Source organism: Acyrthosiphon pisum, chromosome X (genome assembly GCF_005508785.2).
Source record: "Acyrthosiphon pisum isolate AL4f chromosome X, pea_aphid_22Mar2018_4r6ur, whole genome shotgun sequence".
NCBI classification, from domain to species: Eukaryota; Metazoa; Arthropoda; class Insecta; order Hemiptera; family Aphididae; genus Acyrthosiphon; species Acyrthosiphon pisum.
The window spans coordinates 84298158-84313445 of NC_042493.1; the positions used below are offsets into that span (position 1 = coordinate 84298158).

Sequence of the window (15288 nt, forward strand, 5' to 3'; positions counted from 1 at the left end):
CAACACTAAATACACATCGTGAACATGAAATCGCACGTGTTCCTCCTGCTTCGCCACCATCAGACATAGGTATACGTTACCGAGCCTCCATGTGCAGCATATTATAATAATAATTCATCGTGTTTCGAAATGTTTATAAGCGGTGGCCGCGGCGGGAGGAATACGGTACGAAAAACGAACCCGTAAAGGGAAAATATAATAATAGGGACTCACGCAAGACGAGAACTTGTAAATATAATATTATGAAAATATTATCATTATTATTATTATGTGTCTATGCGCGTATATCATGATAATATTATACTATTTTTATTTTTATTATAATAATAATTCTCCGGTCACACATCGTCTTCGCCGGTCGTCTCGCGCGCACGCGTGTGTAGGTTTTCCAGGCAATAAACTCCGCGGCGGTGGCGCCAGCCGTGCCCCGCTCGACGACTCTCGGCGGCGACGTCCGCGCGAGAGGTCCGACCACGCGATTATTGCACACTCTTTCACACACACACACACACAAAATCGTATTATCTTAGAGTTTACGTTAAACGCACACGCGTATACATGTTTTATGTGCACACGAACGTATAATAAAAAATATAATATGGTCATAATATTATCGTTGTGGCGTTTGATTTGCGGTGGATATATTATTTCGTCGGATAACGCGCGTATTGCATTATGTATTAATAATATTATTGGGCCTGTCGTACCGCCGAAGAGATTGCGTTATTACTATATAGGTACTTATCAATTATTGTATACCGCACCATCTCGAAAAACCAGCCGAAAGAATGGCAATAATGCGCGGACAGCGCATACTAGGTAGGTATATATTATTGGCGATGGTGTGGATACAATATTATTATAATTAGCAAACTATATGACGATAATGAGGTGACTGAAAGTAAACGACTCGATTCACAGCATCAATAGTTTCTGGTGTCTGGTGCTCGAAACGGAGTACCATTCGTACATGGCCATACAGCGAGCCTTGTACCGGCTGTCAGCCTGGTGACTGCTGTTCACAGTATAATAATACGTATTATTATGTGTAAAGTTAATTTTTATGAGCACTCGTGGGTGCCTCTATACAATATATTACAATAAAATATCATTACATTACTGTACGATATAAACCGTTGTAAACTCGCACGCGCCCGCGTCGAAAAGAAAGAACACAACAATCGGTAGATAACGACTAGGTATAATAAAAATATAATATTATTGTAATACAGGTGGTAATGACGAAAAAACCGTAATAGTGACGGCAACAGTAATCGTTTATTAAGACATGCGAGTTTTTTGGGTACATATAGTGGTGATCGGCAACATGGCGTCGGACGTCCGATAATAATATAATATAATATCGTATCAAAGTATTATTTATTGATATGTATTCACATTTCTCTGATAGGACGGATTATCTATTTGTAGCTCGTCTAACACGAACTTTCACCCTCCGGGTAGTTATATTATATACCTATAGGACGGACAGTTAATTTCAGCGTAACTCGTCGTATATAGGTGTGACTTTGATTTTTTTTTACAAACTACTTATTGCGAAAGTCTGACTATACTTTCAGTCAAACGTCCGTCTGATTTTAACAATATATATTTAATACACGAACTGTTCACAACGAAATCGCTAAACTCTCTTGCCAATCCCATTCAAAGGCATTTCTCTTAGACATGCTGGTTTGTTACAACAATGGATGATAACAATTATAATAATTACTCACCATATTGTTCGTTTTGTATATTCTGTCGTTATTTTTTTCATTTTTTTTTTTTTTTTTTGTAGTCAAGTGGTATTTCATGTAAACAAGTCAAAAAACTGTGTTTTTTGTTCTATTCAAACTAAAATAATGCTTATGAAAAAACGTTAATTTAAATTTCCATTACTCCAAACCGGTTATAATTAATTTGCAGCCCAGAAATAAACACGGTTCACTTAACCTGGTGCACACCCTTTCGATACCGAAACTTTGAACGTGGCGCGTATATACCTACATTAATGACATTACACCATAAATAACAGATTTTAACGCAGTGTGACGGGAAGACTCTCAAACGGTATCTATGATACTCGTATTGATATTATTTTAAATTAAAAAATGTAATCCGATGCGTTATAATATGTCCGGTGGTACTACGAACTAAATCCGTACACACATATACGTAGTCGATACCTGACGCTGGCTCCACGTATAGGCATACGGGGACAAACAGCAATTTCCCCTTCAAAGGATTATTAATAACTACGATCGAGTTCACGGTCCGCAGACATAAAAGCAGTAGTCCGTTGGGAAATTAATGGTCATCAGATTCGTCCAAGGTATATGATGCCGAAACGATAAAATATCATGATTATTATTATTATCATCGTCGTCGTGTCCTGGGAGATTCGTATACTGCCCGGTGCATGAAGTATATGAAATTTAATAATAATTATTATAGGAATACCGCGTGACCACTACAATATAATATTATAATGCGCACCCACGGGATATGCAACACGCCGGCCGGTTATGAAGTCCTGCGACGTCTGTTAATTTTTCGATATGAATGCACATTTTTTTTTCCTTTCTCCGATCGCCATAATAATATTATCGTCGTTGTCGCCGTCAACATTCGTATACAATAGTCGTATTACAATATCGTATTGTGCAGCGACCAGCGGTCTTATACATACTATAGGTGCTCGCGTTCCGCGTGTAAGTCCACATAAATTATTGAGTGAAAAAATAGTGGAGTGAATAAAGTCCGAAGGAGCGAGTGGGGGTGAAAAAAATTGCGGTGCAGGTGCAAGACACGAATTCCTAAATCGAAATAAGGACTCTCGCAGCTCGCGGTGACCGTATAATATATCCAGCAGCGGCTATCGACGGACTTCACACACGGCTATTATATGGGCGGCGGACCGTGACTTGGGCGACGGTTAGGGGGCCGTGGATGGGTGGGGAGGGTGAGAACGACCTGGACAGGGACACTTTATTCGGAATATATAATTATTTATGTATACCTACTCTTATATTATTATCATACGAAATTCGGTCCATTGTGTCCGTAAATATTGCGTCGGCGGCGGAACACAATCGGGTCGTGCGGAGCGAGTGCCGTTCGGAAAGGTGGAAAACACAAAAAAAAAAATTTAAAACGCCATATTGGACGACGTTAAAACGGTAGTCGATTTTATTATTATATATATTATTATTATTGTTATTATTATAATACGCGGCCTGGTCGACAGCGTATCGCGTGCACGGAATCGAAAATAATAATATTATTTATACGTTCACGGTTGTTATTATTACGTTTATGACATAGGAGCATAGACGTATTATAAAAAACATACGTGTACGGTGTATTGTTGTCCCGAAGACTGCAGCAATTGGAAGACGAGAGCTGCGTAGTTGGTCGGCCGAAACGAGCGGCAGCGCGCGCGCGTGCATAATAATAATAATAATAATAATAATAATAATGTATATAGTTTGATTGATCACGATTTATTAGCCCGTACGGTTCGCGGCAATAATAATTGAAAATCATTAAGACACGGTAATAGGTTATTATTATTATAAACACATGTTTCGGTATTTTTTTTCTCCTCTCTGCCTCGGCAGCACTCATCTGGTCAGCCGCCGCCGCCGCCGTCGGCCGGTTGACAGACTCGTTTTCATCGATACGCTATTAATCCGACGAACGCGAACCGATCATTATCTCTTTCGCTATCCGGCAGGCTCGGTCCGCGGCTCGAAAAACAGGAGAGACCTGGTTGTGGGGGGGGGGGGGGGGCGGCCGTCTAAGACACAATGCGTTAGATAATAATAATATTATACACATCATAATATACATCACATTATTATATTATATACGGGTACACGCGCGTCAAATATTATACAATTATTATACTTTTGACCGCGGTGCACGTGGTGGGCGCATATTATGCGGTACACACGGCGCGTACCGCGTTTATCGTGTAAGTATACCATGTTATAAGTCATAACATATATTATATACGTGTGTATGGATACGACACGCATTATATCGTATTATAATGTATATAGTAGGTACATACATTATAATATGTATATAATGTGCGTCGGAATCGCGCCGGTCGTAAGACGCGCTGCTGTATTATTAACTCGACGACAAGCTTTCATTTCACACCGTGTTAAAGCATTTTATAATGGATCTATCAGAGTAGATTAAAAACCTGTTGTAGCGCCGCCGCTGCAGTTCTTTATCGATTCTCATAATCTCTCGCGCGCGGTCCTTCTTCTCCGCCGTCTTCGTTTTCATCTCCTCCGTATTTTCTTCTCCTCTTCCCGTCGCGTCCATCCGATCGCCCTCCCCTCCCCTCTTTGGTATATCGATTTTTATAAACGTTTTTTTGTTATTTTTTTTTTTTACTTTGATACTGGTACTTTTTCATTATCGACACACACACACGAACGGTTTAAGGCAGGGTCGGGGGTGCAGTGTGGCGGCGACCCGCGGGGGAACCCGTTGAACCGATATTAATTATGTTTGTGTCATAAATTCACGTATAGGTATATATAGGTAATATTATTATAATGTTATGTGCGCGGTGAGAGGAATGCGAGCCGCGGCGTGATAATTCAGCCGGGGAAACGTATAAATACGCGGACGACGACTACCTACACAATAATAATGGGTATAATATACCTAATGCAATATGAATACGCTTTATCGCTATCGATCGGTGTGTAGTTATCATGACATTGACGACGTTTTGGGTAGATTCGGTATATTATATAATATACGCCCCACAGTGTCTACAGATCGCGAATCCAAACACTCGTAGAAGACGTATACCCACGGTTATTGGGTACGATACGTACAGTAGTTTAAGCATATTATTATGATAATATAATAATTAATAATGTACCAATAATTTTATGGACTGTGCTACTACATAACCAAAACCAGTTTCGGCGTTGGTCTTGTGATCGATTGGGCTTCTTGCACAATAGTTTGCAATGCTCCCCGCACGCATGGAATCGTCGAGCTTGGCCCCAACTTGAGCGAAAAAAGCTCGTAGGTACCTAATGTGGTGATTGAAGACAGACTGCCAATAAAACCCAATAATAGTTTAGAAAATGTTTTCTGGTTTATTTTTCTCGTGCATTCCGGTTTGGGGGCAACACGCGTGTAAAAATGTCTATGTAACTAAATGGAATCGAAATGTCAACTCGTGTGGTATCAGGAATTCGCGGCCGACAAGCCTAAAGCTTATTCGCGGTTTATCGGTTTATCGACTTCAATTTTTTCGATTTGATATATTTTCTTAATCGGCCTCACACCATGCGTCCTATTACTATACCGCACACGACTATATTTTTTACTCGGTAGTTTCATACCGTAAAAAAACGATTTACGCTCGCGGCGTGCGCTCCTTGTTTTCGATTATGAAACACGCGGGTGTGTATGTGTGTGTGTAGGTTTGGGCTTAAGCATACGCATTCGCGTACTACAACACATACAACGACCACCCGAACGAATGCTAGGTATAATAATAATATTATAATCTGATATCATCGTACAGTGTACTTACACATAATACTATGTAAGTATAATATGCTATAATTAGGGAGCCACAGTTATAATCCCCCCTACCATAAAGTTTATGTAAGCCTAAGTATTCTACTTATTTCATTCACGAATCAAAGATTGATCAACACTCCCTAGAGCATTTTTATCAACTGGTTTACAGCATTTAACATGATTGGGGTAAATAATAGAATAACGATTAAAACACACTCGTAGTAGGCGGTAGTTAGATTTTTTTTTTTTAATATTAGCATAAACGTTTTAATATTTTCCCAGTCAATTGATGAAAGCTACAAAACAATAATATCCGTGTTTTATTTTTGATTAATATTATTGTATTAACCAGATATTTTGGCCATTTTGGCTACGGCTCTGGAAATAATAATGTTTTACTATAGCTCATCATAATACGCCAATACATATTATTATAGTGCATGCCGTGAACGGGGTTTACGAAGAACAACGTGTTTTTGTTTTTATTTTCGTGATTTTTTTTTAAGATATTATTTGTATTAATTGTTTTTGCTTTTTCAACGAGGAAGTCATTACGTGCCACGAGCGGCACTGGTCGATCACTTTGATGTTTTATTTTATTATTTATTTTGTTTGGCAACTGCAATATTTGTAACGTTTTTTTTTTACGGTTCTCTCGGTATATTATATTATTTTAATTTTTTTACGCATTGGCTGCGTCTCAAAATATTAATAGTTTTTAATGTATATATAATACGGCATTATTATTATATATTATTATGTATGCGTCGGAGGATACGCGCGAATAATTTATTGGAATTTAAATAGAATTAAACCAGCATAGTAATACGCCATACACAACCCGTACGTATTTTTTATTGCCTTCTTTACCTATGCGGCAACGAGTATTATGGGTTCACCTATAACAACATCAAAACATATCGGAGAAAGACATCGTTTCAAGGCGGCATTACATAGGTAGGTATTATATTATGCGCACGGACTTCTATAATAATGTATATGGACAGGAGGTAACTATCTAACCACGGGGAAAAAAAACCTTAATTTACCGTCAATAAACACGCATATAATCGTTTAATTAGGATGAGAAGACGCGGGAGCTCGATAAATTATTATTTACTTTTATACGAATAGTTTGTGAATTCTTTGTTTCTTCTATATTGGCTCTTTTTAAACGTTCACCTAATATAACGTGTAAATTATAGGCATATGGTCATATTATTATACGAACATATATTTTAAATCGATTTCGACGTAATAACACATTTTTGATGTGAACGACTAAAATTATACCCTTTTTACCGACGTATCACGCGCCTGCAATGTGAACGATTTCAAAAACTTTCATTTTTTACATTTTAATTTTCAAACTCATTTTATGGTGTTTTGAAATAACTTTGTTTGATTAAATGAACAAATTTGGTAAGACAATTAAAAATATTTCGGTTGAGAAAAATGATTTTACCTGCTGCAACATTCGATATACCTAACGGACTATAGTCATTATTATAATATGTAGACTCATTAAAATACAAAACATTTCAAAGATACCGATTTTTTAGATCTGTTTCCTATACCTAGTTAATAGTCATTCAATTTTATATTATGGTATTTGTATTTTCAGAACTATAATAATAGTAACTTCATTTTTATATATATATTACCAATAGTTTCTGCATTAATTGTGACGACTAGCTCGGTGGAGTGTCACTAAAACGTCACGTCATCTACCGTGTGTGGAATTTGGATGATTAGTATTGTTGAACAGTAAAAAAAAAAAAATAGTCAATTAATTCTCAATCATTTGTGGGAAAAAAAACCCAATACAATGATAATAATAAAAATTATGCTAAACACTGGCGCCGACCGGGCCGAAAAACGCACTTGACGGACCGAGCGGAATGGGTGTCGAGGTGTCCGTCGGAGAACATAATAATAATATGTATATAATATTATATTGTACCCGAGAGACCGCCGTGGGAAGTCTCGGCCGCCGAAAAACGAAACTCAAACGATAAATCAGGTGGTTTTTTTTCTCTCAGATTTTTTGTTTCTTTTCGCCATATGTCCCCCGCGAGACGTCATATACGTATTATTCGATTGTTCGAACGGCGTTAGCTTTACACACACACACGAGTGCCGTTTAATATTATTATAGTCTGATGTGTGTGTGTATAATAACACAATGCGCGTATTGTGTTAATATATATACGTATTACGCCCATAATAATAATATAATACGTACGACAACCGTTTGCGAGAGTAAAAAATATTTCAAATCCCACACGCGTTTATCCTATTCGCGCCGGTATGTGTATATTATTATATGTAAAAAAATCTAAAACGGCCTCGAGCTTTCGGCTATCGAATATTTTAATCGATTTCTACGACGACGTCCATTATAAATAACAACGCGCGTACCTACCTGTTGGAGTTGTCTGCGGTATATTTATTTTTCATGCCTAATTCGATATAGTAATAATAATAATATGTTTATAATATACATTACACACGGTCGACGTACGTCCGTACAATATCAATAACTAAAAGACGAAAATCGATAAAAGCCTGCCGCAACAGTCGAAAATATTTTTTTTTTAATTTACCGCACGGCCGTTTAGTATAGGTCCTTCCTACCAAATAAAAACAATAGGAAATCATATGGCGACGATCCGAGTACTTACATTAATTTTTATAATATACAATGTTATATATTTTATTATCTGAACATGGTAGGTTGTAATATATATCCAACGCAGAATACACCGCGTGAACAAATCTCATTAAAACATTTTGTACATAATATAATTATAATATTATATTGTATATTACATATTGTGTATTAATTATTTTATAAGGTAGTAAACCCGTTTGTACGGGTATTAAGTGACATGTGATTTTAATAAATCAAGCGACGTATTATTTATATTTTTTAATATTTTCACTTTTACATAAATTTTATGATGATTTATTAAAATTGTTTGCGCATATAGTGAGTTATGAAATAGCAACCGGTTTCTATTCTATATTTTTGTCACGCGGTAATAATAGCAACGCGTCGTGGTGATTTTGTTATTTTCTCGTATACTTAAATTTTTTTTTAGTCCGATCCTTAATCGCGGAACAAGTCTACACACCGGCCATACCGATAGAATTATATATAGGTAGGTAGGTAATGCAAGCAACATGTCCGAAGCAATATTAAAATATTTTGTGTATTAATAATTACAAAGTATAATAATTGAATAACTAAATTCTGCTCCCACAATATAAATACATGTCGAGTACCAATGGCCACGTGTGTGCGTCGAATATAACAGAATACGTAGTTTAAGATAAAAAGAAATTTAGAAATGTCATGTCCCGCGTTCGCCTAAAGTCTAAACGCATGCCAAATGAATTCACATCAAGTCGTTTATGGTGCATGTTTTGCCTAAACGAAACGCCGGCGAAATTGTTGGCGCGTCTGTGTACGAAACTGTACCGAACGAATTTCGATCCTTTTCGCATTGGTATTTATACTGTAAAAAGTAACGACTTACTATTACAACACAATACGCAATCGATAGTAATATACTTTATTATTTATTTAATGTCGTTATAAGAATGCGTATATAATAATAATAATATGATATTATGTACATCACAGTGCGCTATCATACACCGACGTTTTATTAATTGGTTTTTTTTCGTTTCAGGTTAACAAAAATAATCCAGAGTGCTTTCGTTCTATTAATGGTGAGTAGTGCACGTTTTTTTATTTTTTTTATCGAAGTCACATCATTATGCATAGGCATATAATTATATTATAATTTACAATCTTTTGGACGCGACATAACAATTTATTATTACGTCAAAATTAAATTAGAAAACTAATTACAGGTACCTATTTGACGGTAGTTAGGTATTGGGTTATATCCTGAGCTGTTGTTTAATGCGTATAATATGCACTATGTTGTTCACGTGCTTATATGCATTAAAATTTGTCAAAATATGCATTAAGAACCCAAATATTTGTTAGGAACATGTGTTTCATACATTTTACAAATAAAACATAATATATTAATATTTAATTATAATAAAAAATTATTTTAATAGATCTCTATGTAAATCAATAAAAAAAAAAACCGTTCGTAATATTTTTATTGATATTATTATTAATTATTATAATTATTATAATTATTATATATAGGCAATAATAATTTATCTCCGGAATGAATATCGAATACTATACCTATTATAATATTTAAAACAAACATTCACTGATAAAAAAAAACTAATTGGGGGCTATCAGTAATTACCACTCACGATTGCTAGATTGTCCAACAATAAAACAATAATACAATATTAATAAATTATGAAAAATGATCATGTTGAAAAAAATACATAAAACAGTGGGTATAGTGAATAATAAAATATAAAATACGTATGTTCATATTATTATATTTTTGCTCCGAGGTCAAGACGTGTAACAAATTACGACTGAACTTTATTCCATTTATGAATAGTATAACAACAACATTGTTTATGACGGATCGTCTACAATAGTAATATGTACGACCATTATAGAGTACGTCACATACATATATTGTATATTTTCTATATCATCGTTTATGATAATATTATGCACGGGACTTGGGAACACGACAGAACGATTTACGTACATTCCATAAGGAAATTATATAAAAATCACAACCACATAATTATTATTACGTACGTTGTATTTCGTATTATTACGCAGTTGGTCGCATTCAATTTGTTGATGGACACTGCAACGGTGGTAACGTCGAACATCGTAAATTAGTATCGATTAATAGTTTTAACTGCGGGCAAATGTCAAACGACGGGCAGTATCAACCGTTCGTTTTCACCGACCAGATTGGTATTACATACTATCATTTATTATTATTATTATTGTTATTATTAAAGCACCTGATGATGACTGACCGCGGAAAACTGCCAACTCTGATCGAAGGCCATCTTGTAGCACCGTTACAACGTATATACATAAACATCACCCCAGATCGCAACTATTTAAAATTTTAAAATCCGTGAGCAGAGATTTAATATTATAATATATGAAACGGGTATGACCATATTCTTTATATTTATACGTTATTATGGTTTCCTCGATATCTCTAATAAAAATAAAAATAATAGCGAGTTGGGTCGGGGTGATGTACCTACCTACTATCCATATGTAAACGACGATATTATTATTATTATATATTATGATAGTCAACCTGTTGTGCATATGTATAGCCGTGTATATACACGTTGTATGTTGTACAGGCGCCAGCCGACTTCTAGAATTTAATCTATATCAATACTGTGCGTATGTTTTCTGGTTTCTAAAATATATTATCGACATTTGAAATACGACACCCATTAGCAGTTAGATTTTTTTTTTTTTTTATCGCGCGCGGCAATAAAAATAGCCGACAACACCTACAACGATATTATATATATATACTTGCCACGAAGTCTATGCAAATGACCGACACGCATCTATTATGTTATTATATTTTATCGGTGAAAATAATTAAATCGAACCGGAAATATAATATAATATATTACAATAAATAGTGACTGTCGTAGTCCAATAATAATTAAATGTTTGTTTACCGATCGGGAATATTCTCGAAGAAGTACTTTCCGCATGTATACACAGTCGTAAAAACAAACATAAATCGTTATTAATGGTGCCGGGCGTTAAATTATTTTTTTTTTCCAAAACTGTTATCGTACCGTTTGGATGACTCGAAAACCGTTTTTATTATGGACTAGGCCGAAACGAATTCAATGCGTGTAGACATAATATATAGAGATTCGTTTCAAAAACCTGTTTAATATCGGTGCCGATTGGTCGAGTTCACACTTTTGATCATATTTATACCATTATTAGTGCCACTAGTAAAACTACCATGTAATTTTATGTAGTTTTTTTCTCAAGTTTCGGAACCTATAATCTTTTCTAAATTAAACGAACATGAAGAATTTCAAGTGTATCGTGTAAGTTTACACACTGTAAAGTATAATATATTACTATTAAATATTATCGGACAAGCGTTTAGACATATTTCCGAGTGCTAGAAAACATCTGATGGTTCCGAAAAAAAAAAAAAAAAACATTTTTTACGACATAGCGTCATACATTATACGCACTCTACAGGACGTCATTGTTGATATCGGTCTATGTATATATAGAGAAAAGAATCTTATTCGGTTGCGCGTACAATATCGATAAAAAATATTATAATATATAATATAGTGACGTGGCGGCGATCGATAATTTACGTTAATACCTCCGGTCGCTTACGATGGGCGCACATTGTTTATCCACATCACGATATTACAATAATAATATATATATAGGAAAATAATAAAATTATGTAAATAATCGTAAAAAGCGGATGAGTTTCGGAGAAGTAAAAATATACGTAACGTGCAACTAACACGATATAATGTACGCATATATGATGTATGCGCACTTAAACAGCTGCAGGTAACCCGATGGGTATAATATTATAATAATATATTGTACACAGACGATTTTCTCGCCGTGTGAATTTTTTATGTACGCGTCCGCCGAAAATTCGGACGCACTCGCGTCTCGCTGCAGTTTAGCGCCCGCCGACGTCGTCGTAAAAGTAAATAGATAATATAATGAATATGAGTGCGGAAAGAATGAAAAAAAAGCGAAAAGCGTTCGTGACGGGAGCTCATTATCGGGTGATAAATGCGAACGATATTGGCCACGATGTGTTGGGTGCTGCAGACCGCCCTCGCTGCAGCCGCACTTTATAGGTGTGAGAACGGAACGAACTCGGCAAGAATAAAAAAGAAAATATCTCATAATATTTTATATGGAAGCCGCCCGACGCTTTTTTCTCGGCGCAACAAGCAATCAATAAACACTATCGTTTTATTTAGGTTTTTATTATTATTTCTTTTTCAATACCTGCACCTATATACATAACCCGGTAATAATATTATATTATAGCTGGTCTCCCGTTAATGGTCCTACTATATAGGCTGCAGAGGGTGGCCTCCGGGCGATCAAAAACTCGCGTTTTTATGATAGTTACCTAATATGACATGCTATATTGGACCGGCGATGCGCCGTATAGGTACTTCATTATTATATATTATAATAATATTACATATACCTATTATAATTTATCATTATTGCGAGGTGGTCGTCTGCTCGCATGTGGTTTTGTGTACGGCGGGCGGTTTCGCGCCATCACACGTCGTCATGCACAGGACAAAGATGCGCCGTGTCTGCCGTTTTCGATATAATATATTTTCATCGCGCAAACATAATAAATAATTAACCGCAGTAAAAATACTCGTACGAAGACCTGCTGCTTGGTTTTACGACTCACCAACAGCAACCTCACATTCAAAAGTCGTCTTCGTCGACTTTTGCAGAGTCACATTACTATACCGCGGCCCGAGAATGATTTAACCTAATATACCTGGGTAGTTACCTGCCTCCGTGCTTTGAAGGGCCCCCGAAAATAATAAATGAAAATATTTTCATATTATATTTCAATCATACCATAAATACTTTTCCCGGCCGGTTAGGCTATGTTAGGTCTCGTGTTTCTGTTCTGCGGAAAACTTTCGAACCGTGGAAAACTCACTCACGGTGAAAAGTTTTCGGCTGAGAGGAAACGCAATGAACATTAATTGGTGGAACGTTTTCCGCAACGACAATGATATTATGAGGCGTTTCCGTCCACGAGATGCTTTATAGAATCATCAAACAAAATATCATCACCGATCGGTATTTTTACGTTCTAAACGTCCTCAAAAATCGTAAATCAGGCTCTGGCGTCCTAGATATTGGTAGGTACGTATAACAATAATAGTATAATAATATATTATCTTTCCGATTACCATCATGGTTATAACAAATGTATTATAATGATGTTGTGGTTCAAACCACGTGCGGCAGGCGATCGGATATATATTTTTTTATAATAAACGTAATTGTTATTGGAATCGACGCCTAAATATATTCAATCAGTTCTTTATAGGTGGCCTTAGAAAAATCGAGGTTCATCATTGTGCCCGTTAAAATAATATCGAATAACAATCGACAATAATAATTTATTTCTATACATAATTTATTATGTCAATCAATTTCGAATGGCGTTTATACATTATATATTACGTGCTATTACAATTGATTAAATATTATGTCGTTTAAAACAACAATACCGTATACTACGTTATATCAAATTAATACTCAAATCCAATTAGAAAAAACCTTCACGTACGCCATCAACTCAACATTCGTTCAATTACTATACAATTACTACTGATTATATATCAATTACTATATATATTATATACATTGTACCCATACATGCATATTTATAAGCTTACATATATCAATTATATGATTTAAAAGTATAATAATATATTGTATTACGCACGGGTACCTAATTCTTGTTCACAATTGCTTGCATGTACCTATGTAGTATAAAATATAATTATATGGACTTTTGTAGTTGTATACTGAATAGCGTGATTTTGAATATGGTCTGAAAGTTTTGCGCATTTAAATTATGTGAAAACATAGTTTTCTTCGGTTGATAACATTTATCAAAATATTTATAAGTCAATAAATTAGCATTTTGGAAATCAGTCCTACGTAGAATCCGCTCTCCCCCCCCCCCCTAAAATAAAACCGGCATTGCTGTTTTTTATAATATTCACCTATTCGAAATAAATCCGGACCAGGAGATCGACGATACCGGAAACTATAATTTTACTACTCAGAAAGGTCAGATGTTAATTTTTTTTATGTACAATCTGACATATAATATTATTATATATTTGGAAAAAACAAGATGAGTTTTTTCCATTTTGACTATCATGTATCTATGATATACGACTTAGAACGCGGTTTCACGAGTTAAATGTTTTTTTTTCGAACGAATATAATCAATTATAATATAGTAAGTCGGATTTAGATATGCACACCTATTTTTTCCACACCGACTGTGCATAATTATGTTTACGACTGCAACGTGCATTGTTTCGATACCACACTGCATCTATACACGCCCATATTATATATATATATATATATATATATATATTTTATTATAATAATATATTGTTATTATAATCCCAGGTGTGTTTTATTGTCGAAGATTATCATCATCATCATTATCTCTATATATGTATACGAGTGGTATTTTAGGATTCTCGATCAACCAGACGACATTATGTTATTTTCCCCGCACCGTGTATGTCACCACGTCAAACGGATAACGCAACAATATGGTTATGCAGCACAGACCGATTGCAATTTACTATAATTATTATTAAAATGCATTTCAGAATTCCGAAGTACTTTGCATGCACTGACCCAACTCAATCTCCACTGTAGTGGTACCTACGCCACCGCCAACTTGCATAATATAACAAATAAGTACCTAAATAACCTGCATATAGTGTTAGTTTCTGTCGTAATGTCACCGTCCGACTGACTGCAAGGGAGAAAAATAGAGATAGTCAATATTATATTATGTTCGTAAAAAATTGTACAAGTGTAGAGACGATCATAATGTTACGATTTCGAAATAGCTGGCCCTCCGGGTGATGTACCTATAATTATTTGATGATATTTAATTTTTTTAAACATATAATTTTGTATACCATAGCTGCTCTGTACCGAGTATTTCAGAGCTCGTAAACTGTACG

At 35.3% G+C, this 15288-nt stretch overlaps 1 protein-coding gene across 1 annotated transcript in view; it reads left to right on the forward strand.

Moving 5' to 3' along the window:
* The window catches only part of LOC100569010 (merozoite surface antigen 2), a 53394-nt gene that overhangs the window by 25073 nt on the left and 13033 nt on the right, over positions 1 to 15288 (forward strand). Inside the window, exon 2 of the mRNA XM_003244288.4 lies at positions 9264 to 9303. Coding sequence (XP_003244336.1) covers positions 9264 to 9303 — 40 coding nt within the window. The remainder of the gene's footprint in view (positions 1 to 9263; positions 9304 to 15288) is intronic.